Source organism: Dipodomys spectabilis, unplaced genomic scaffold, assembly GCF_019054845.1.
Source record: "Dipodomys spectabilis isolate Male_0828 unplaced genomic scaffold, ASM1905484v1 ptg000145l, whole genome shotgun sequence".
Taxonomy (NCBI): domain Eukaryota; kingdom Metazoa; phylum Chordata; class Mammalia; order Rodentia; family Heteromyidae; genus Dipodomys; species Dipodomys spectabilis.
Genome location: NW_024870822.1, coordinates 16141511 through 16167032, shown reverse-complemented (window position 1 = coordinate 16167032; position 25522 = coordinate 16141511). Strand labels below are relative to the sequence as shown.

The following is a 25522-nucleotide window of genomic DNA, read 5'->3' as shown; positions in this document are numbered from 1 at the left end:
GTGAAGTACATACTGTTATTGTCCCACTTTTATAGATAAGGAAACTGAAACGCAAAGGAAAGTAGCAATGCTCCCAAGAGCATGGATCTAAGTTCAAGAGTTGGGATTTAGATCCAGGAAGTCATCTTCAGGAGCATTTACAACCATGCTATCATACTGTGGCATGTCTATAAGCCAAAGCTATTTTCAAAAGTGAGAAGTAATGGCAGTACTTAGCAGAGTCACTGGATTTACTTTCATATAATCAAATGACATGGATATATTTATCCAAATCTGAAGTAGATCACCGGAGTCAGGAAAAATGAGCAAAGGAGAATCAGGAGCATGGAATGGTTGAATCCAGCTTCCAGTTTAATAATACATTCTAGATAAGTCCTTGAAAAGGAAAGAACATAACCACTTAGGCCAATCTACATAGTAGTAAGAAAAAGGTATTTGAAACCTTGCTCTACCACTTACTAATGGACTGACTTGGGTTTATGGAATGAGTCTGAACCTGTTTCCCCAAAGAAGGGGAAAATAATACTCAGCTCGTGGATTAGACATAATGCATGCAAAACACTGGCATGGTTGCCAACATGTACTAAGTGATCAATAAACAGAGCTTTAATGACATAGAGGAAATGAGCACACCCGTAGATTCTCTCCTTTTTGAAATCTTGGCCAATACTTTTATTCTACCTTGTCCAAATTAATTGCTTTTTCCTTTGGCTCTTAAAGGAAGTCCCTGGAATTTTATTAGTCACTCAGTTTGAATCATAAAAGGTGAAGACATAGCCATACTTACCCTCATCCATTCCATACAATTATCATGAGCATTTTCTATGTCTCAGTGCTATGCTCAGCCCTGGGTGTTCAGTGATGGATAAACTATGGTTACCATCATCAATGGGTTATAGGCTTTTAGGATAACCTAGGACTGGTATGCCCAATCAAACAGTATGTTTTTTCCCCAATCAAACAGCATGGTTATTATTTTATCATATTTTTCCTGGGAAATTTTGATACTGTTGGACTTCCAGACACTCATGATTTAGCCTTTCTTTGTAAGATATTTTCAATTGTTAAAAAATTTTTTTGAGATAAAGTTTTGTTATTCAGCCCAGGCTACCCTCACTTGTGATCCTCCATCTCAACATCCTGCTGGGATTACAGAGATACACTACCATGTCAGGCTAAGTTGTTGCTCAATTTAGCTTCTGAAGGCCTTAATCTAGCTGAGTTTCACAACATATACCTTAAAGAATAATACTAAATGCTGGCCTAGCAAAGCCCCTAATGTTCATTTTCTGGTGGTGAAGATCTTCACTCTATAAAGCAAGAATAGAGCTCCTTAAGGTCAGCAATCAAGACAGTCTTGCTTTATAGCGGATTGAAGTGTGTACGATTTAAATGGTGACTTTTCCGTGAAGTCCATGAAAAGGGCTGTGATTGGGTACCCAGTGTCCCTCTAGCCTGTGATATGGAAATCATATATATATATTCTGTTTTCTGTGTGGAAACAGCCACCGATGGTAGACGTGACTAGCCCAAGATCACACAAATGAAGGACAGCAAATATTTTATTACCTCCTATACTGTCTGTAAGACACGATTCATTTTCATATGCCAAGCATTAGCTGAAAAAAAGCTTCATAGGCTTTTTCTTGTTTAATCTTCCAGACAATTCCATGAAGGATGAGGTGCCCTGATTTTTCCCATTTCACTGATGAGAGGAGACTGAGGTCAAGAGATTTTTCCCAAGGACATCTAGCTGTTAACTAGCCCAGTCTGTTGGTTCTCATTAGATAGTGGTTGACATCGGAATAACAGCCTGATACTTTACCTGTACATACCTACACCAGGAGCTAGTGGAAATCTAAAGAGAAACTGGGTGGCGCCTGGGTAGGACTGGGTGACAGTGCTTGGAGGGAGGGCCAGGGGTGGAGCCTTTGGCTGGAGGTTCACCACTGGCCTTCCAGTCGGCAAGAAAGTCCCACCCTCAGCAGAAAGAGTGCGAGGATTGGCCAAGTGAAGTTGATTGACGGAACAGAACACGAACTGCGATTCGAGCAACGGAGGCGGGGGTATGTAGCCGGAAGTGGGAGCCGAGGCGGCCAAGGCGGGCTGCCTGGAGTGAGTGAACGCTGCGGCCGCCACTTTGTGGAGGAGGATCCCGGGCGGCTGCTGGGACCTGAGGAGATGGAGGAGCCGGGGCTGGGTTCACAGGTGAGTGTGACCAGAACGTGGCTGTCCAGTGTCTGTCTTGTTTGCAGCTATGAGAAGGAGAGCGTGGATGTGCGGCAGCTCCGTGAGGGACCTCCGGAGGCGGAGGGGGCCGGGGAGGGCGGGGCTGGGAAGCCGGAGCTTGGAAACGACGAGAATGACGCTGGCAATTCGCTCTGGGGCAACCGGGAGGAAAAAGCGGGGGCCAGACGGGCAAGGGGCGGGAACTGGCAACCCGCGGCGTCCATCCGGAGGCCGGGGCTCCCCCTCGGGGATGGGAGCCGCGTCCCAGCCGTGGGGCCTCCGTGGATCCGGACGGGGATGGGGCGAGGTGTGTGTGTCGGGGGCGGGGGGCGGGGTGAGGTGACGTACCTGTGCTGGCCCCACGGGTCTTGACCTTGGCAGAGGGTCTGAGTGATGCAGGTGATTTAAAGGTCCCAGCCTTCCCCTCATTTCAGCTCAGTCCTGGCTCTTGTTCTCCAGACTCTCGATTCCTCCTTCAGAGAATTAAGACAATGTGTGTAGATCCAATGTGTGTGGATCAGCGGGTATATGCAAAGCCCCACGACGCAGTTCAGTGGAGGAGGCTCCTGTCACCTCAAACCACATGTAGAACAGCGGGAGCCAGTGTGGGAAGTTAAAAGAGGAGGTGGGTCTTGCTTAGCCTCAAGAGAACTAGAATCTTGTCATTTCGACTGGGCCTTTTTTTCCACTGCCAGGGATGCTGACTGCCAAGTTGTAGTTCTCATTAATTTAATAATATTGAATAAATGAGTCATTTCCAGATTTCAGCCAATTTTTAGTGAATGCTTATTATATATCTGATGCTTTTTAAACAAATTTTTATTGTAAAGATACTCTACAGAGGTTACAGTTACATGAATAAGGTAATGAGTACATTTCCTATCTAGCATTGTGGTACCCCCTCCTTTGTTTTTCTGCTACTATCCCTTCCCACCCCAACTCCTTGCCTGATGCTTTTATATGTATCATTTTATTCCAGAATTGAAGTATTCTTAAAAAAAACCTCTTTTAATCCAAATACTTAGGTTTAAATTTTCAAGCAATTTGAAATAATTTCAGCCAATTTTAGTGAATGCTTAATATATGCCAGATGCTTCTGAATGTACCAGTTTATTCCAGAGATTGAAATATCCTTTTTTTTTTTTTAAAAAAAAAAGACTCCATTTAATTCAAATCGGTGGTAGATTTTCAAACAATTTGGATAATTGGATTAATTGGATTGCAAAATAATTTCAATCCTGAAAGTGTTCCTGATGCTCTCAGCCCCCCTTCCCTTCTTTTAGCAGTATAGTATAGCTTTACTTGGGGAAATGTCAAGGTGTTCTTACTGGGTTTTCTGGAATTTTGAAAGAATTAAAAATTGTCTTAGGAGAGGTACATTTTACAATAGGGGATATTCTTCCCATGGAAACTCTGTCTCCTTTTTCTCACACAGCCTCAAAGACAAGTTGATTGGAGTAACTACCATGTTTTAATTACTGCCACTCATGTATAAATGCCTTCAAGGACTTAAAGTTCACTCCTTCATGAAGGAGAGATAACTCTGTTCCAGTTCAATGGCATAGGAAGGGAGAATGATTTGGAGGTTGAAATTAATGGGTCAAGGTAGAAAGATTGTTCTTGATGTTAATAATAATTGCTACTGTTAATTTTTTTCAATTATGATGTGAAGATCTTACCTATACATGGTGCCATACACAGCTTGTGAAACTATATACAGCTTGCTAAATACTTTCTATTTTCTTACTGTGAGCCTGTGAAGTGGGAAGGAATGATTTGAATTTTAGAGATAAGAAGTGAAGCTCAAAATATTGGTGTCACTTGTAACAAAGAGTAGTGAAGTGATAGAGCAAAGACTTCATTCATTTACTTAGCAGATATATTTTCAGGGGCCACTAGGAATTGATGCCATTCTTGATGGCAGAGAAAACACAAGTAAACAACATCTTTGCCCTTGTTAAATTTTATTCTCTTAATTCCAAGTTCAAAGCTGATAGGTTTGATGGATTTTTGCCAAATTTTCCCATATAGTCTGGTCCCAAACTTCATCCAGTTCTGACTTCATCTTTTACTATTCTTGGTTGCTTAGTGAATTCCAGCCATGCTGGCCTCCATGCCTTCATATTACTACTACTGCCTGAAATGCTTTCCTTTTGTAGCCTCATGATTTATTTTCCCTCTCCTCTTTAAAGTCTTGACACAAATACCGCTTCAATGTGGCATCCTCTGATCCTCATGTTTAAAACTTCAGCTACTGTCAGCAAAATTCCCTGGCCCCTACCTTTTTAACCATATTCTTCTCCTCAGCATTGAATGTTACTTAACTTACTCATTGATGCTGTGGATGGATGGTCTCTTTCCCTTCCACTGAACTTAAGTGGTGTGACAATAGTGATATGTGCCTGGTATCTGCAGCAGGGCCCAGCAAGGAACCAATGAGTGTACTTGGAAACAACTCTGGCACTTTTGTATCATGATATTTTTTTAATAGTTATTTCTCATATTCCCAGCCACCAGTGTTTTATTTGATAAGGACTGATAGTGACCCTCATTAGAGTTTGTAGATCTTGGGTTTCTCTTAAATTAATATCTGTTGTACTTGTTTACTACCTAAAAATAATTTGACTTTTCTTTTTGTTGGTCATGGGCTTGAACTCTAGGCTTGGGCGCTGTCCCTGAGCTCTTCAGCTCAAGGCAAGTGCTCTACCACTTGAGCTACAGTGCCACTTCCAATTTTCTAGTGGTTTATTGGAGATAAGAGTCTCTCGGACTTTCCTTCCTGGGCTGGCTTTGAACCATGATCCTCAGACCTCAGCCTTCTGAGTAGTTAGGATTACAGGTGTGAGCCCCTGGCCCCTGGCCAATTTGACATTTTAAGCAAGAAATGTTGCATAATCCATTATAGCTTAAAGATATTCTAGCTACCTGTTATGGATAACAAACTACCCCTAAAACAGTACCATGAGACCATGCTTGTGGACTCTGTGCTTCAAGAATTTGGGCAGAGTAGTTCAAGGTGGTTTGTTTCTGCTTCACTATGTCCAAAGCCTGCCTTCATCAGAAGGTAACTCAAATAGCTGGGACTGGTTTTATTTAGGGGTGTCTTCAGTCACAGGTCTAGCAGTCAATGTTGACTTTTAGCAGAGATGCCTAGTTGTGGCCTAGGCTAATGCACAGCATGTGGTAGCAAGATTCTAAAAAAAGACTTCTCAAGAGACAGGAAGAGGCTGTCACTTTCTAAAGCCTAGGCTTGCAAACTGGCACAGCATCACTTTCTGTAAGATTTTGGTGGTGAAATAGTCACAGTTTAGGAACTGGAAGAAGAAACATAGACACTTCCCCATTCCCCACTTCTTGGTGAAGTAGCAAGGAATTTGGAGGCTATGTTGTTAAAAAGGTATATGTCCTTTACATACTTTTTAAAATACTTTGTTCTGCTACCCCCGTCCACCCCCAATAGAAAAGAGTATTCAGCTAAATACTTGTCTCTTTCTTGGTAGCCCCTTGCCCTTACATCCCTTCCCTATGTGTCTGAATTAAAAGCCAATCAAAACAAACAGTCCTTTGAGGCATTTGTGGACAGAGGAAGTAAAATGAAACTGAATCAAAAAATACTTGGAGCTGGAAAGCTTTTTGTGAATAAGCTTCAGCATGTCCATGAACATCTTGAAATGATATGTAAAGTTAGTTTGTACAATTTTGGGCATTCTCTGAGTAAGAGACCTTAATAAAAGACAATCTCAAGAGACAAGAAGAGGTCTTAATACCATTACGTCTTAATGTCATTTTTAAATATACATGATAATAGGTTTTTAGACCTCTTGCTCTAATTCGAAACAGAAGTATTAGCTTATTTTCTGTTGATTTATGGAAGCATAGCAGGGGAGTCTAGGGCTCAAGATTCCTGATGCAGTGCCTTTTTTTTTCTCTCTTTATTCAGATGGTCAAGTTATAATGATCTTGTTTGATTACAGTATCATTCTTTTTTGGGGGGGAAAGGGGTGCGTCGGTCTTGGGGCTTGATCTCTGGGCCTAGGAGCTGTCCCTGAGCTCTTCAGCTCAAGGCAAGCCCTCTACCACTTGATCCACAGCACCACTTCCCATTTTCTGGTAGTTAATTGGAGATAAGAGTCTCATGGATTTTCCTGCTTGGTCTGGCTTTGAACCATAATCCTTAGATCTCAGCCTCCCGAGTAGCTAGGATTTACAGGTGTGAGCCACTTGCACCTGGCTTACTGTCACATTCTTTATTCTAAGGCCTGAGGAGTAGTCTTATTTTACTAGATTTGGAGAATGCAAGAGGGAATATAATTCCCTTGAAAGTTGGGAATCTTGTCTGTGTGCTCATTGCTATATCTATGTCTAGAACAATGCCTGTTATATCATAAGCATTTAGTAAACTATCTGATAAAAGAATAAATTAGCTAGCACTAGTGGTTCACGCCTGTAATCCTAGCTACTCAGGAGGCTGAGATCTGATGATTGCAGTTCGGAGCCAGCCCAGGCATGAAAGTCCTTGAGACTCTTATGTCCAATTAACCACAGAAAACCAGAAGTGGCACTGTGGCTCAAAGTGGTAGAGTGACAACACCCAAGGCCAGCCCCATGATGACTCCTCCCCCCCCCCCAAAAAAAAAAGAATAAGTTGTAGCCGAAATTATATCTTGTTCATCTTTAATCCTCAGTCACCTAGTATGGTGATTGGTACATAATAGGTTCTTCATACTTCTCTGAGTGAAAACTCTAGGGAACTGCGAATTCTCATCAGAATTTACTTTATTCTGTTCCCTTAATATTGTAGATAGCTTTGTAACATTAAGGTTCCACATCTGTCAGTGCTGTTTTTATTCAGTCAGTATTGACTGTTGGAACAGCTCCTTTTAGGACAATCTCATATGGGAGCCGGATAAAACTTCATATCTGTTCTCTTCATTTTAGGAACTAGAAACTGGAACCAAAAATAGAGTAGAGGATTTATTACTCTGTAATGTAACCATGAAAGGCTTTGATTAGTTAACACTTAACTTCATCAGTTCAGTCAGGAGGAAATAGACTTCAAGAATACTGCAGAAACAAGACTCAGTTTCTTTCCTAAATTTTGCAACTGAAGGTTGCCATCCTACTTCTTTACATGTCCTCACCACCATCTTCTTAACTTTCCTTCAATTTCATACAAAACACAATTTCAACTCTCCCTCTTTGAACATGGGGATGTGAGCCAGTGGCCAAATTCATGTAGTCATAGTTCCTGTTATTCTGAGTTCACACTATTTTTCTAACTTATGTTAACTAATTAATAGCTCATTATATATTCATGGTAAGTTTTTAGTGAGAGTCAGTGCAAACACATTTTTCAGCTTAGTCTTTTTTATAATTTTGAATTCTTTTAGTGAGTACTGACCTGTATTAGATTGTCTTAGTTTTATGCTTTATGTGAATGATGAAAAGCACTTGCTATGAATAGACTTATCAGCTATGCCATTTTATTATTTGTGCTCATATTGTTATTGTTTTAATTCATTAAGTTTTTGTAGAAGCCATCTCAAACCACTTGCTCATTTGGGAAAGGTAATTTAGATAAAATTATATAATGAAGTTTGAAGTTTCTTTAGCTCAGTGTGTAAGTAAGCCAGGACTATTAATCCCACTGTTGTGTAATCTACAGGTTACTTTATTAGCAGGCTATAAGGAGTGACTTGATAACAGTGTTAAAAAGTAATCAAGTAAAGCTTAAAAAATACACACATTTTGTTATTTTTTTCTTTTTAGGTGAAAATTAAAATAGATACTTTAACTGTTTTTCCCCCTATTACCTAGTGGGTCACTGCCTGTATGGTCTGAACACATGTCTCACTTTGAGGACCATTGAGTTCAAACATAGACTTTAGATAGTTATTTTTTGGTTTTTGCTTTGGTCTGGATATAGGTGAAAACTTATGCCATGAACAGAAGTACTTCTTGTACTCTCTGGTCTCTTATTACCCATTTTTTTCCATTTAGTCATAGATAATCTTTTATTCTCACCTTAGTCTGTGCATCTTTAATGTATTTCCCTATTACAATTAAGCTGCTGAAGGATAGACACTGTGTTTATGCATTATAGACACATGATAGTCAATTCCTAAATCAATAAACTCATTTGATTGTATTTTATACCTTGAAATGTATAATAAAAAGAAAATAAAATGGATGTTTTTAATACCTTAAAGCATTATGAGTCCAATTTTCTGTGATAACAAATCTGTATATAGTACACTATAAAAGCAAGTAAAGATATAAAGACAGTCCACCAAAGAAAAAATTTGGAGAACCAGTATCTATAACAACAAAACACTCAAACTGATTAGCAATTAGGGGTAGGTACAAATAAAAAACACAGTGCCATTTTTTTTCTTTTTTGATAGCCATTATATTGACAAGATTGTAACCTTCCCAGTTACTTGGAAAAAGCACACTTGTATACCTGGCTATTGGGAGTCTAAATTAGGAAGGATATTTACTCAGTATGTATTTCTGTTTAAAATGTGTTTTTTTTGTTTTTGTTGTTGTTGTTGGTCATGGGGCCTGAACTTTAAGCCTGGTCACTGTTTCTCAGCTCTTCAGCTCAAGGCCAGCGCTCTACTACTTGAGCCACAGCACCACTTCCGGCTTTTTCTGCTTATGTGGTGCTGAGGAATTGAACCCAGGACCTCATGCATTCAAGGAAAGCACTCTACCACTGAGCCACCTTCCCAGCCCCTAAAATGTATATTTTAACTCCAAAGTTCTATTTTGGGGAATCAGTCATACACAACTAGAATTGTAGGACTGTTTATACATTTGAAAAGCTGACATCAACTTGCATATAACATTAGGAGGATGATTGAATAATTTATACTGGATCCATACAATGTAGTAATATTCAACTGTTAACATGCATATGTTGTTAGGAGAGAAAAGCAAGTTGAAGAATAAATGAATACTGTGGTTCTAAACTTTGTTAAGTAAATGTAAAAAGGAAATAATTTAAAAATTATGTGTGTATGGTATGACATGTATATATATATGTATGTGTGTGTATGGTATGGGTATACATGTATCTATAATCCACTCAATAGAGCAAATACAGATGTAGACATAAATAAAGATAGACCAAGGTTAATGAATGTCTTTGTTTGTATAATATTGGAAGGGGAAGTTTCCAGGTTTTCAGCCCTTTATTTACTTGTACTGCTGAAACTGTAAAATTAATATGTACCAGTTTATACTTTAAATTCCCATCAAAACAATATAGAGTATTTTTCTACAAATCTTAACTGTGCTTTTTATTTCTATTACTTATTGACACTGAAAATGCTAAATATGTTCAACTTTTCTTGAACCTTTTGTCTTCTTCCAGTTTAGAATGATTGTAATTTTGGTTACATTAAAGGTACGAGCTTTGTTTACATTTTAATAAAACTAATGGCAGATTTATTTTTAGCTGTGTGTGATTCTGTGTTTGAGTATTTAACAGAAAAAAAATCACATCCTGCTTATTCAAAAGATCATTTGTGGTTCTGCTTCTGGATAAGATGGAGTAAATACACTGTACCCTGTCTCTCATGAATATAGCTATGAAGCCTAGACAGAATTCAGATACCAGTTCTTTAAGGATTCTGAAAAATACAGAAGCAAATAGATAGAAGAAGACCAGAATTCAGAAACTTCCAAGCTAATAGCTAACATATCTTTGCCCCTTTTGTTTGCCCCTACCATGAACTTGAGCCTTGGAAATGAGCATCTGTGCAGACAGAACTCCATGAAAAGCTTTTTGGTTCTCCACAAAGAATAGGAAAGGATTCTCCTGGCAGCCCAGGCACCTGAAACTCTGAGGAAGAACTTCCTCTATGAAAGAGGAATTGCAATCGCAAGAAAGTAGTTCTTGGAGTTGACACCAGAACTACATCTATCCATAAAAGCAAATTGGTAAAGTGCATTTTTTCAAAATGTAGAACCTCTTCATGAGAAATTCATGAGGGGGGGTAACTACAGACCAGGAGATACTTTTGAATCACCTATCTCATGAAGGATTTGTAACTAGAAAATATATTTTAAACAACTCTTAGCAGTAAGAAAACAGCCCAAATGAAAAATAGGCAGAGATTTGAATGGAAACTTCATTAAGATATACAGATGGCAAATAGGCACATTAAAAGATGCTCAGCTTCATTAGCTACTAGAGATATGCAAATTAAGACCATGAAAAAGACACACTGTATACCTAGTATACTGATACCTGGGCAAGTTAGTGGATATACTATAAAATCTTCTCTGTCCATTTCTGGTTCCCAGCCTTTTTTCAATCCTATATTATTTTCTGTTTACTCATACTATCAGTGAAAGAAGTGTTAAAATCTCCAACTATAATCGTAAATGTGTCTGTTCCTCTTTTCAGTTTCATCAGGTTTTGCTTCACGAATTTTTAAAGTCCCTTGAATTAATTCATATTTAAAGTTGCTAAAATTTCTGCTTAGTGAATCAGTTGTTTTTTTAAAATATATTTTGAAATATCCCTCTTTATTCCTGGTAATATTTCTGTCTTGACATCTATTTTGTCTTATGTTAAGATAGCCACTACATTCCTTGTGCTTAATGTTTTTTTCATGGCTTGTGGTATTTTTTTTTCATGAAGATCTCTTTCCATTCTTTTACTTTCAAGCCATGTTTTATTGTGGCCCCCTGAGGTCTTCCCTGAATGCATAGTAGATCATCAAAGAACTCACCATTTTGGCTGGTCAGAGTTGGGACATTTTGCTGCCATGTGTGAATTCTAGTAATTGTTTCAGTTTACATATCCCCAATTTTTTTTTGCCTGGCCTGGTACAGTTTATATATATATATATAATATATATATATATATATATTATATATTATATAATATCTGGCACATTTCTGCCTAGCTAGCTTCTGTTTTCAAATCTTTTTCAAGTTGGGTTGGATAACTTCTAGCCATATCAGTCTCTCCACTTTCTAATTCTGTCTTCTCAATTTAGTGATATTATTGTGCTCTAAAACAGTGTTTTCCTTAATGCCTACAATTCTGAAATTGCTACGATCCTGGTGAAATTGACTTTATTATTATTATTTTCTATTTTCTTGGTGAGCACAGTCCTACCTTTCCTATTTAGACTTAATTTTTTCAAAAACTGTGTTCAGTTTTCTAGTTTCTGTTGTTTGCTTGTTTTCAACCTGATACTCAGTGCTTCATGTACTCACTTGCTTTCTTGCGTTACTCAGTACTCTACCACTGGAGACATGCCTCCAATCTAGTATTTTGCTAGTATGGAGTTTCAGAGACTTTTCTTGCCAAGCTGGCTTTGAACTCAGATCCTCTGGTTCTCAGCCTTTCGAACAACTAGGATTACAAATGTGAGCCACTGGTGCCTGATTGTTTTTTGTAGGACAACAGTGGTTACGTTCAGTTTTGATTACAATGTAGAAGGCTCTACTTTTTTTTTTTTTTTAATTGTGAGAATACCGTACAGAGGAGTTACAATTGCATGGGCAAGATATCGAGTACATTTCTTTTTTTTAATTTTTGATTATGAAAATACCATACAGAGGAATTACAATTACATGGGCAAGGTAATGAGTACATTTCTTACCAAGCATTGTTGCTTCCTCCTTTGTTTCCCCTTCCTATTCCCCCCCCCCCCCCCCCCCCCCCCCCCCCCCCCCGCCAAAGTTGTAAAGTTCGTTTTTCGACATAATGACTTGTACTTCTCATTGTTGCAATGGGTCCACCTGTATCCCTATTTAAACGATTTGTTTTTTCCCTTCCCCTCCACAAATTATACCAACATTTATCAAGCATTGTTGTCTACTTGGTTTTATATAAGTAATTAACAAGAGAATTTATATCTTGAATTTGTTAATTCTGCTATTTAAGAAGAAAAAGAAGATAAAAGTCTTATAAAACGGGGCTGGGAAGGTAGCTCAGTGGTAGAGTGCTTGCCTTGCATGCATGAGGCCCTGGGTTCAATTGCTCAGCACCATATAAGCAGAAAAAGCCAGAAGTGGTACTGTGGCTTAAGTGGTAGAGTGCTGGCCTTGAGCTGAAGAGCTGAGGGACAGTGCCCAGGCCCCACAACCAACCAAAAACAAAATTGATATCAGACATTTATGAAGATTAGACACAAAAATTCTCATTTAATTGGTATAACCATTTTTACAAAGGGTTAAGCATATCTTAGAAAGAAAAAATATCAAGAAAAATTCTTTGAGAACTGCTAATATATATATGCCTACAGATATGTACAAGAATAGTCATAGCAGTATTGTTTACAGTAGTCCCAAACTGCAAACAATCCAAATATCTACCCTTGGTAAAAATAATTTATAGTATGTTAATATTTCACAACATTATACAGCAATGAAAATGAACTAATTGTAGTAACTTTTCCCAATAGCATAGAGCTAGTAAGTTCTAATATTAAGCAAAACAAATGATAAAAGATACATATATGATTTCACTTTTATAGATAGGAAACATGTAAGACAAACACAAATCACTTTTAGGATTATAATGTAGGAATGAAGCTATAATGAAAAAAGAAAATTGTTCCTAAATGTCAAGAAACTTTCTTTACTATGAGAATGTGTTAGAGCATCATACATGTCTTCAGGTACTGGTAGTACTGTTTCTTAGCTTGGGTGTTTCCATGGAGCTTATTTTATATTGGTTGCATTATACAAAATGAGAAAATTATTTGTCTGCATGTAATTTTGAAATAACAATCCAGGAATATATACTATATCTCTGTGTCATTTCTTTAGAGAAAGCAATATAAACTTTATGAAGATGTACACTTTAGCTTAGATATTGGAGTTGAAATTAATTAAATTGATTGATAGGCCAAGGAATTGTAGAATTATACTTTGGAATCTTTAACAATATTAAGAATACATGTAAAATGTACGTTTGATGTCCTTGTGCTTTGAGAAACTTCAAGGCTCTCACATCTTCAGCTATTCCTTTCTTGCTCAAATAAAGCTTAGATATTTGAGCAGTTGAAGAGATTCACTGAGCCTCATTTTTTTCTGACTTTAACCCTTCCTTCTTCATGCCTGTCTCTTAAATATTTTAGCTGATGTTGACAGGTGTGAGAATTGCTGATCTAAATTAATTATCTGACAACAAACCCAAAAGGCTATTGTAAAGAAAAACAAAAATATAATATATAGAATGGATAATAGATCTTAAAGTTTATGGGCTTTCGTGCTTGCTCATATTCTACCTCCTTCCCTTCCGTCCCTCCTCCCCTCGTCCCTTCCTCCTCTCCTGTCTTCCTTTTTTCCTTCCCTAATTTTGGGGGCAATCTCCTGCCTAACTGTAAACTCAGTTCTTGAGATTAGAAATTCTCTATTTGAATCTTGCAGATCTTAGACTTTGTTTAAAGACAATACTTTGGCTTGCTTGTTGCTTCTGGTTCTAATAGGTGATCTGAAGTCTTAACACTTACTAATTCAATTGATAGTGTTCTCTTGACACTAATACTTTCCACCCCTAAACCTATAGTTACTTCTGTATTAGATGTCAGTTATCACAAAACAAATTATCATACATTTAATGACCTAAAATAATAGTTATTTATTATCTTCTAGTTTCTTCTTGTCAGGATTCAAGGCATGGCTTAGCTGAGTCCTCTGCTCAGTCTCAGAAGTCTAACATCAAGGCTCAACTGTGTTCCGTGCTAGTTCTTTTCTGAATTTGTGTTGTTATGGGTAGAATCCAGTTCTTTGTGGATGCTTGGTCAAGATTTCTGTTTTCTTATTGGCAGCCACCACAGGGGGAACTTTGATTCCCAGAGGCGTCCTGAAGTTCTTTTCCATGTGACCCTCTTACTTGTGACCATAACAGCAAGGTTCCAAGACCAGCAGGACCTGCTAACACAATCTTTTATAATATGACTACATCATAGGAGTGATTTCCTATCACTTTTGGTATAGTTTTAAACAAGTTACAGAGGAAGAGATACTTCAAGAGCTTGACCATTGAGAAGCAAAGAGCAGTATCCTTAGGGTGTCCCATCACAGTCTGATACCTGGTTAGTAGCCACAATTCTCTACCCCATTACAAATTAACAAACATCATTCATGCTTTATCAAATGATCTTTGTTTTTATGACAAAATATATTAAGGTTTTCTAATATTAAATGTGTTTTTTAATAAACAATTCAGGGATAAAGGAAATCTCCAGGATGTATGTCTAAGATTCTAAGATAATTCTGATTTATTGATAGGAACAAATGTGCCATTGTATAATTGAACATGACACTAATTCTATTATATGTTTTATCAAATTGCTCTTACTCTTCAGTGCAGAAATCACAACCATGGCCCTCACCCGCCAGGATTTGGTCGACATGGTGTCTGTGCACATGAGAACAAAGACCTTGCCAAGGCAAGAGAAATTCTTCCTCTCATAGAGGACTCTAGTAACTGTGACATTGTCAAAGCTACCCAGTAAGTCTTCCAAATGCTTTATTTTATCTTTATGTTCTGTTGACTGAAATAACGTACAACTCACGGCACTTTATAGGTTTACATTTTCAGTGTACTCTACAATTCATTAATTCCAGCATTAAGTATGTTTGACATATCATTATCAAAGCACATAGTACAGTGTACCTCAGCTGTTTGTATATCAGTCTCTCTCATTAGATTGTGAGCAACTTCTGAGGAACTTCATCTTTGTACAAAGAAGATGTACTTTTGCTAATCTTACTGTATAATTCCTGTATATTCTGTTAGGTGCTCAGTAAGTATTGAATGGATGAATTATTTAGAATGACATAGAAACTAAACTTTGAATGTAAAATATACTTCAACGTAGATATATGAATGTGATGGAAATTTCAGCTAACACTTGGATATATTATTTTTGTGTATACTGGTCTTTGAACTCAGGGTCTGGGTGCTCTCCCTGAGCTGCTTTTGCTCAGAGCTAGCATTCTACCACTTAAGCCAGCACTTCACTTCAGCTTTTTGCTTTTCTTTCTTGTGCCTGTCTTGGGGCATGAACTGGACAGCTGGGTGCTGTCCTTCAGCTTGTTTGCTCAAGGCTAGCATACTGCCACAGGTTCACTTCAGCTTGGTGCTTAATTGGAGATAGGAGTCTAGTGGACTTTCCTGCCCATGCTAGTTTTAAACTGTGATCCTCAAATAGCTTCCCCCTGAGTAGATAGGATTACAAGCATAAGCCACTAGCACCCATCTCCACTTCGGCTTTTTGTTGGAGAGTAGTAGTTCATTGAAGTTCATAGACTTTTTTGCCTGGCTGGCTTCTAACTGCCATTCTCAGATTTCAGCCTCCTACAGATGTGAGCCACTGGTGCCTAACATACACTTCTGGGTGTTTACTGTTGTGCTGTATTGTATATGCTAGAAGAAAGAGGGGGTAAGACAGAAAGATATTCTCTGATCACTTGAAATATATAGCGGGTTTGTTTTGCTTGTTCAGAAAATGGAAATACATTTTAAAAATTTCTCAAGATCACCATATGTGGGTATTTATATTATTAAGTCAGTAATTTGAATGGGTCTTGTTAATTATTAGCAGCTGTGTTGTATCTTGCTATTGAATATATTTTGAAATATTTTATCAGACTGCAATAAACAACCCATATGTTGGTAAACAAGCATGAATCTGCCCATTAGATTATCCATCAAATGTAAATCATGTCTACCTAATCAGCATAAAAGGGACTAGTGTTAGTACAGTAATTTGATATCATTTCTGTTAAAAGAAAGATGTTTGGGGTTGGGAATGTGGCTTAGTGGTAGAGTGCTTGCCTAGCATGCATGAAGCTCTGGGTTTGATTCCTCAGTACCACATAAACAGAAAAAGCCAGAAGTGGTGCTGTGGCTCAAGTAGTAGAGTGCTAGCCTTGAGCAAAAAGAAGCTCAGGAACAGAGCCCAGGTCTTGAGTTAAGGCCCAGGACTGGCAAAAAAGAAAAAAAAGATGTTTGGTGATTAATTAACCTGTTTGGACTTAACATTGATTAATATGTATATTTATTAAAATATATTGATAATTACAGTGAACTTTAAAGACCCTATGAATCAGTACTTCAGATGAATATTATTTTTTTGTTTATATTTATTTGGGGATGAGAATTTCTTTTTTTAAATAATTTTTATTGAGATTAAGTGATTTCATAAATTTCACAAAATTTACAGTATTGTGGGATAGTGATACTTAAAGTCACAAACACATTTTAACCTTCACAAGACAAATTGTCATTATCATGGACTATAATGTTTGTGAATTCTATGAGCTTTGATAATACAACTATTTCTTCCACATCAGGTGATACGTACATTTCTTTCTTTTTGCTTAGTATAAACTGTTGCCTCTTTCCCTCTCATTCCCTCCCTCCCATCGCTGCCCTTGAGTTGCTTAGTTTGTTTTCATCAATGTCCAGTGGGCCCCTCTGTTGTATGTTTTCCCCTGCTTCCCTACTCCTCCTAGCTTCCCTCAGATGTGCACATATATATACCACATGGGATGAGAATTTCTTTAGGTCAGTATTTGTTTTAATTAGAGTGGAAACATTTAAATATTTGTTACCTAATAAGCAGTGTTATTATAAATGTTTCAAATTTAGCTACATTGACAGAATCTCAGTCGAAATTTCCATATCTTCCTTAAGATTTTTTTTAGATCTTGGACTGATTGTGGTGAGATCTTCAGAAATGATTTGAGAAAGGCAAATATCTGTGTGTGTAAATTATAGCACATCTCTATATCGATCTATCTGTCTGTCTGTCTGTTTATCTATTTCTTCTCCTCTGGGAAGGGCTTATCATCCCTTCCTCTGCCAGATCTCTATCATGTCCACATTTGGTTTTTCAATATATCCTATTCCAACTTTGCTATTAGTTTTTGGGGTTTTTTTTTTTTGTCCCAGATTATAAGGATATTGCACAGGCTTGGTTTGACTTAAATGAAAGAAGGCAATGGAAGAAAGACAGCCTCTTCAGTAAATGGTGCTGGCAAAATTGGTTAAACACCCATAGGAAAAATAAACTAGATCCTTATATATAACCCTGCACCAGAATCAACTCCAAATGGACCAAAGACCAGGAAGTCAAAGCAGAAACTCTGAAAACATTACAGGATGGAATAGGAGAAACCCTAAGTCTCCTTGGCACAAGCCAAAATTTTCTTAATAGAGACCCAGAAACACAACAAATCAAAGAAAGGCTGTACAAATTTGATTGCATGAAATTGCAGAGCTTCTGCATGGCAAAGGACATAGCTAGCAAGACACTAGAAAGCCAACAGATTGGGAGATCTTCACTAGCCATACAACGGACAAGGGTCTCATATCTAAAATATACCTGGAACTCAAAAACTTAAATCCCCCAACAACAAATCTTCAAAGAAACAACTGCCCAATAAATAAGTGGGCTAAAGACTTAAAGAGAAACTTCTCTGCAGAGGAAAGAAGGATGGCCAACAGACACATGAAGAAATGTTCAATCTTCCTAGCCATAAAAGAAATGCAAATCAAAACAACATTGAGATACCACCTCACCCCAGTTAGAATGGTTATAATCAATTTCTCTAATAACAACAGATGCTGGAGGGAGATGTGGACAGAAGGGAAACCCTACTGCATTGTTGGTGGGAGTGAAAACTTGTTCAACCAGTGAAAACTTGTTCCACATAGAGCTCCCCTATGACCCAGCAATCCCACTTTTGGACATTTACCCGAATGATCATAAACAAGACCATACTAAAGCTACCAGCTCAACTATGTTTATTACAGCATTATTTACCATAGCTAAGATATGGAACCAACCCAGATGACCCTCAGTAGATGAATGGATCAAGAAAATGTGGTATATATACACAATGGAAAGAACGACATTGTCCCATTTGTTAGGAAATGGAAAGACTTGGAAAAAATTATATTAAGTGAAGTAAGCCAGGCCCAAAGAAACATAGGTTCCATGGTTTCCCTTGTTTGCAATAACTAGTATATGTCTGAGACAAACAGAAACAGGCAAGTTTATATTAGGCAAAATGAACCCCAAGATAAGGACTCAAATGGTTTTTCTTTCTTGCTATTTTTTCTAACATATTTATAAGATGATTTCTTTGTTGCTTTGTATGTTCTTCCCCCATGACATAACTCCTGTTTTCACTGTATTTGATGTTGGTATAATTTGTGGAGGGGAATGGAAAAAACAAATGGGGATACAGGTGGACTCATTGCAACAATGAGATGTACAAGACGTTATGTCGAAAAACGAATTTTATAACTTTGGAAGGGGGGAAATGGGAAGGCAGGGATGGTAAGGGGAAACAAAGGAGGAGGCAGCAGTGCTTGATTGCTTGATACGAAATGTACTCACTACCTTGCTCATGTAATTGTAATCCCTCTGTACGGTATTTTCACAATAAAAAAAACTTACCAATTAATTAATTAAATAAATAAATATTCTATTTTGAGGCTAAAAAAAGAAAAAGAAGGCAAATGTGAGTATTAAAGTATATTTAAGAAAACAAAACTCAACTGTAAATAAGCAAATCTGATCATTAAGTACATTAAGTTTACTTTTGTTGTTGGACTTTACATTATGTCCTCTTTTTACATCTGTTAATTATAGTTGACGCTTTGTGTCTTTGAGTTCTGCATCAGCCAATTACACAGCTTCAACTGATTTAGGATTCAAAACTTTAAAAATTTTACCTGTACTGAGCATGGAGATTTTCTTGCTATTGCCTAGATAGTAAAATATGACAATTTACATAGAATTTACACTATATTAGACATTTGAAGTAATTTATAGATGACTTAATATTTATGAGTATGTGCACATTTTATTTACAAGGGATCCTGAAACCAATCCTGCATGGAGTATTATACTTCTGTGTTGTCAGAAAGATAGTTTAAAGAAAAGACATGTTAAAGGAACAAACTTTGATATGTGAAATTATTTTCATGGTATTAATTATACCTTTGTTTTTCTTTTTGAGATACGGGATTTTTGAGCGATGTAAAGAATTGGTTGAAGCAGGCTATGATGTCAGACAACCAGACAAAGAAAATGTGTCACTTCTTCATTGGGCTGCTATTAACAACAGACTAGATCTTGTAAAGTAAGATGAATATGTCCATGTTAATTGTATATTTATAATTCTAGACCTCTCTTTTGGTTGTCTTTTTCTCCAAGTATGATTATTAAGCCACCTATAATTAATGAATACCTGAAACTTCCAGCTGCACATGTGGTTGCTACAGAATTGAAGAAGAACTTAGAGGTCCACAAGTCCAGGACTCTCACTGGTCCAAAAGAAAAATTGGGGGAACTCAAAGGGGCCCATTATAAAGATAAAGACCAGGAAATAAAAGTGAACTTTTTTTTTTTTGAACAGAAAATCTTAACAAGCTTTCTCAGGACATATAAAGGTTTCATCTAATTCAAGAAGAAACATTGAGCCGGGCACTGGTGGCTAACGTCTGTAATCCTCAGGAGGCTGAGATCTGAGGATCATAGTTCAAAGCCAGCCTGGTCAGGAAAGGCCGTGAAACTCTTATTTCTAATAAACCACCAGAAAGCCGGAAGTGGCACTGTGGCTTAAGTGGTAGAGCGCTAGCCTTGAGCTGAGTAGCTGAAGAACAGCACTCAGGCCCAGAGTTCAAGGCCAACAACCAACAAAAGAAAAAAAAAAAAAAAAAGAAACATTGATATATTTTGCATTTTTTGTATTACAGAATTATATATTGAAAATCCTTGAAACCTAAAAAGTGAAAATTTACTAAGGTTTAAAATACACTATCACATATTTATAAACTCCTGGTATAGGTAGGTCGTTTAGAAAACATGATACAGCTTTGAAGTAATGCGATTAACTTCTCTAGGTCATTTTTATTACTTTATATGTTCACCTGTTATAGTGCATGAAAGCATACCTATGCTTGAAAATAGAAAACAAAACATTCAAAGTGTATCACTTTTCTAAGAAGACTTTAATTTTTTATTACTTCAAAAATTCATTCTTACATAATAATTCTAATTTTGAACTGCTAAATATAATTTATCTTCCCAAGTTAAGTAGAATTTGTAACTCCAAATCTTTTGACTATAAACAGTTTCAAAATTGTAGTAGTTGGGATTTGCAACATAGTTATCATGAGTTATAATAGAATGTTAATGACAGCAGGATCAATTATTTATATGCAATAGTGTTTTACTAGGAGTTTGTCTGATACTGCCATATAAATTACTGAGACTGCTGTAGATCTGGGACCCTAACGAAAACTTATAATTTCTATTTTTTAGCACATTTATTAATAAAGAAAAATAATTTTCAAACCTTATTTGCATGTTTCTCTGTTTCAACAGGTTTTATATTTCAAAAGGTGCTGTTGTAGACCAGTTGGGTGGTGATTTAAATTCAACTCCTCTTCATTGGGCTATCCGGTAAGGTTTCTTTAAATGCTGAAATTAATATCTATTTGGCTAGTGGCCACCATATTGTAAACCAGTTAGACAACTGTGTAACAGTTACAGACTATTGAATGGCTTTTTCCTTTGCAAAAGAAATTAAAGCTGGGTGTCAGTGGCTCATGCTTATAATCCTAGCTACTCAGGCGATTGAAATCTGAGGATCCCAGTTCAAAGCCAGGCCAGGCAGAAAAATCCTGGAGATTTATCTCCAGTTAACCACCAAAAAGCTAGAAATGGAGGTGTGGCTTAAGTGGTAGAGTACCAGCCTTAAGCAAAAAAGCCAAGCAAGAGCATGGGGTCCTGAGTTTAAGCCCCAGTAGCAGCACCAAAGAAAAAGAAAGTGAACAGTTGTTCCTGTAAGGCAAGGAGTTTGAAACTTGTTTCTTCATAGTTTTGAATGAAGAACCTAGGGTAAATCATCCCTTTAAGCTAGTGAGATTTATTATTGCTTTGCATGAACTATATTTGGGTTAATGAAGATGTTTTTTAATACTGTCACCGTGTACTCACAGTCTAAATATTATATTCCTGAATGTCAAAATATTCCTGATTATTTTTGGCTTAGCAACAATGAAGTCTAAGGGTGTAAAGTTTTCATTGTTAGCATTAATTAGTCATATGAAACTTTTTCACATTATAGCAGCATAAAGTTTTAAGTTAGATTAAGAAATTACTAGTGTATTACTTACTGGCAGGAAGCACTACATGTAGTTCTACGTTTGAATAATTTAAGTAAGAAACAGTGCACAATCTCTACAATGTTTCCAAAGTGTTACTGTTACAAAAATCCTTAGGGATATTAGTTTCTACTTGAAACTTTTTTCTTTTTCTGCATGAATTATGTTCTACAGATACAGCATTAGTTTTTATTTCCTATTTACAGGCAAGGGCATTTACCTATGGTCATATTGTTACTCCAATATGGTGCAGACCCCACTCTCATTGATGGAGAAGGATTCAGTAGCATTCACCTGGCAGTATTATTTCAACACATGCCTATCATAGCATATCTCATCTCAAAGGGGCAGGTATGTTCCGGAATGTCTCTTCTATTCCAGGTACTATAATTTGAAGTGGGAAGATTATTAGTTTTAGTCTGCCTCATTTTTTTTCTTTATTGAGATTGATTACATAAATTTCACAAAATTCACAGTATTGTAAGATACTTAGTTAAAGTCACAAACACATTTTAACCTTCACGAGGCACATTGTCATTATTGTGGTCTATAGAGTTTATGGTCTCTACAAACTTTGACAGTACAGCTTTTTTTTTTCCAAATTGAGTGATATGTGTGCATTTCTTTCCTTTTGCTTAGTGTAGGCTGTTCCCACTTTCTGTCTCATTCCCTCCCTCCCATCGCTGCCCTTGAGTTGCTTAATTTGATGTCATCAATGTCCAGTGCATCTGATTGGCCCCTCTGTTTTCCTCTGATTCTGTGCCCTCCTCCTGTCTTCCTCAGATGTGCCAATGTATATATACTCTGTATGAGAGTCAAGAACATGGACTCATCTAGAAATGATATGACAAAGTAAGAAGAGGCCCTTTGTTTCTTGAGCCCTGTTTACTTTGTCATATCTTCTTAGTCTGCCTCATTTTTACAGTGGAAGCTTATGACTATACATATAGGCAGACTTTAACCTCTAAGTCTAGCTGTTAAATAAATACTTTGTTTTCAGCTTTATTGGAGGGAGAAGTACAGCTCATTTAAGTCAGTAACATATAATGTTTCTAAAGCTTGCAAGCTTCTAATGGTGTTTCTTATGAACCCAGTAATTTTATGAGGTTTTCAAAAACATTTTCAAAGCCTATCATTTCTTTTTATTGACTGTAGAGATGGTAGTAATAACATTAAAAATCCCATCATTGGCTTTCACTATTTGAGACCAAATGGGAGACCAATCTGAATATGTGCTTCTTATAGCTAAAGTAATTCCAGGAAAAATGACTTGCCTTAAGCGGCACAGGTTAAATTATAGGTTATTGGCAGTGAGAGTTTCGTTGTCAGCTATACTTCTCTGGAATGTGCTTTCTGAATGCAAAGTAGTTTACATATTACCAGTCTTGCCTAGAACAGGCATGGAGACGTGTTTGCATGAATGGTGTTGCAATGACTGTGCTACCTTTAAATAAGCACTTTTCTCTCAAGCTTATCCAGTTGAAGTATGACCATTACAGCCTCCTGGGCTTCATTTTGGAATGACATATGAGGAAAAATCCTTTCTGCTTTTCTCTGGTTCCTTCCCAAGTTTTTCTTCAAGGCCCATATGAATCTTCAGTAACTGAAACTCTTTTATCATTGTTATACACCTTGAATGTGTGCCTGTCTTAATAACGGAGCATATCTTTAGGGAGGTATGACTTTTTGTTCCTCTTGCTTGTATTCTAGAAAATATATTTTTTTGTTTTAATATTAAGAACTGCTGTACAAAAATACAAATGGACTCAGAAGATAGGGAATTCAGTATTACTGGTAATGTTTTAGTAGAAAATGGACAACTTTGCATGATAAATGAGTGCATGAACATATTTCAGTTAAAGTAAGTAGGTGACTTCAAAGGTCTCTAAGTCATATTGGTGGCTATCTATATTTTATTTGTAGATGTCTTCTGTTCACATTATATAATTGATATATGAGATACATGACTTCTATAACTCATCCAATAACTCATACTATACATTACATTTCTTTCTTTAAAAATATTTTGTAGAAATGCATGGATTTGGCTGGGATTGGCTTAACTGGTGATGAATCTAACTACTATTTGTAAGGCCCTGAGTACAAACCCCATCATTGCCCATCATTGAAAATAGAAAAAAAAAAAATCTATGGATTTTTACCCTATGAAAGTGAAGCACAGGCTAGGCACTGGTGGTTCATGCCTGTAATCCTTGCTACTCAGCAGGCTGAGATCTGAGGATCATGATTGTCTTTTACAGTTTTGCTAATTGATTCTGCTTTTTTAATAGAGTGTGAATATGACAGATGTGAATGGGCAGACACCTCTCATGTTATCAGCTTACAAAGTAATTGGGTAAGTTTAATTTCTATGAATATACTTGCAAGTATCTTAGTCCATGTGATATGATAGTACATGCTAAAAAAATATTTTCCACCCTGGGACTATGATAGGAATTTTTAAAGTAGCTGTAGTTGAAGTATTAAAAAACATTTTTCCCTTTTCTGATAGCTTGGGTAAAAAGTTTGAAAGTTACTAATAAGAAAAATGTTTCCTTAAAGAAGAGGTAAAGATTCCTTAGCATTTGAGTTTCAGTTGTTTTGTTTTTTACTTGTTATATATCTATATTCAAAATACCACTGATCCTTCTTGTGATAGTTGCTGAATTTTCGAAGTTTATAGAAAACAGCACATAGATTATGAAGATAATTGTTAATATGATTGATATTCCTATCTTACCTTTTAAAAAGATGCTACAAGTTCAAATCTTGATGATAAATATGCTTTCCTAAAAACAGTAAATTTTGAGATTCTTTGATAATATTATCTTCTCTGAAAATTCTAATTGTAATTAATCTGTGAAAAGATTCCATTTGTGTATTTATACCAGACCCTTAAATATTTAAGTTTTCTATTTATAAACAATATTCTTAATATCTGCCATGTATTCCAACTTCAGGTATTAAACTATGCAAATGCGTGCTACAAATTTTACTTTATTAAATGTTTTCAACATTATTACTGAATCTCCAGTTTTGGTTTTTCCTTTAGCACTTCTAGAAACTAAGTTTATTCTAATGTCATTTCCTTCTTATGGAGTTATGTGACAAAGGGTAGAATTTTTTTGGAGAGCATTTTCTCTTTGTTGATAACTCAGAAGCCAGTCTAAAGATCTTGATAGAATAAACTAGAATGTTGTTTCTATTGAAAGACTCTCTTTGAGTATTTGTAAAGGAGTGAAAAGTATTGATGGTAAGGGAAAAACATTTTACAGGATTCTATTTTCTAGTTTGTAGCTTTCTGAAATGTACTTGTGGTAGGACATTACAAGTCAAGCATTCCTAATTCCCAAATCCAAAATCCTAAGTGCTCCAAATCAAAAAAATTTTTAGACAAAACGTGACACCACAAAATTTCATACTATGAAAACTTTTTTCACACACAAAATTAAAATGCAGCTTCAAGTTATGTATACAAGGTTTATATATATTTGTTTTTTTTGTTTTGTTGGTAATGGGGCCTGAACTCTGGGCCTTGGATGCTGTCCCTCAGCTCTTCAGCTCAAGGCTAGCTCTCTACCACTTGAGCCACAGCACCACTTCCAGCTTTTTCTGCTTACATGGTGCTGAGGAATCAAACCCAGGGCCTTGTGCATGCAAGGCAAGCACTCTACCACTGAGCCATCTGCCCAGCCAAGGTATATACATATATATATATACATATAACAAATTAATTTCAAACTGAAGTATGTATCTAGTCCCTAAGGTATCTCGTGTATATCAAATATTCTAAAATCCAAACAAAATCTAAAATCCAAACAAATTTCAAAATCTGAAATTCCATCACAAGCATTTTGGATAAAGGATACTCAACCTGACTTTACTTCTTTTATTTGGTACTTGGTTTGAGGAACAGTATAAAATAGCTTTTAGTTTATCTACTCAACTAAAACATACATTTAATATTTTTGGGGGGGAGAGGGGTCGGGTCGTGGTGCCTGAACTCTTGGCCTGGGCGCTGTCCCTCAGCTCTTCAGCTCAAGGCTAGCGCTCTACCACTTGAGCCACAGCACCACTTCCGGCTTTTTTCTTTTTGCTTATGTGGTGCTGAGGAATCAAACCCAGGGC

General features: G+C 36.7%; 1 protein-coding gene across 2 annotated transcripts in view; it reads left to right on the top strand.

Annotated features, from left to right (window-relative positions):
* Nucleotides 1-2100: 2100 nt before the first annotated feature.
* Nucleotides 2101-25522, top strand: part of Zdhhc13 (zinc finger DHHC-type palmitoyltransferase 13) — a 46486-nt gene continuing 23064 nt past the window's right edge. Inside the window, exons 1-6 of one of the 2 annotated variants that reach the window (XM_042691516.1) lie at nucleotides 2101-2208; nucleotides 14571-14716; nucleotides 19243-19365; nucleotides 20613-20690; nucleotides 21601-21745; nucleotides 23686-23750. In XM_042691516.1, the coding sequence (XP_042547450.1) occupies nucleotides 2182-2208; nucleotides 14571-14716; nucleotides 19243-19365; nucleotides 20613-20690; nucleotides 21601-21745; nucleotides 23686-23750 (584 nt within the window). In that variant the 5' untranslated portion in view covers nucleotides 2101-2181. The remainder of the gene's footprint in view (nucleotides 2209-14570; nucleotides 14717-19242; nucleotides 19366-20612; nucleotides 20691-21600; nucleotides 21746-23685; nucleotides 23751-25522) is intronic. The other variant, XM_042691517.1, reaches the window with a different exon arrangement.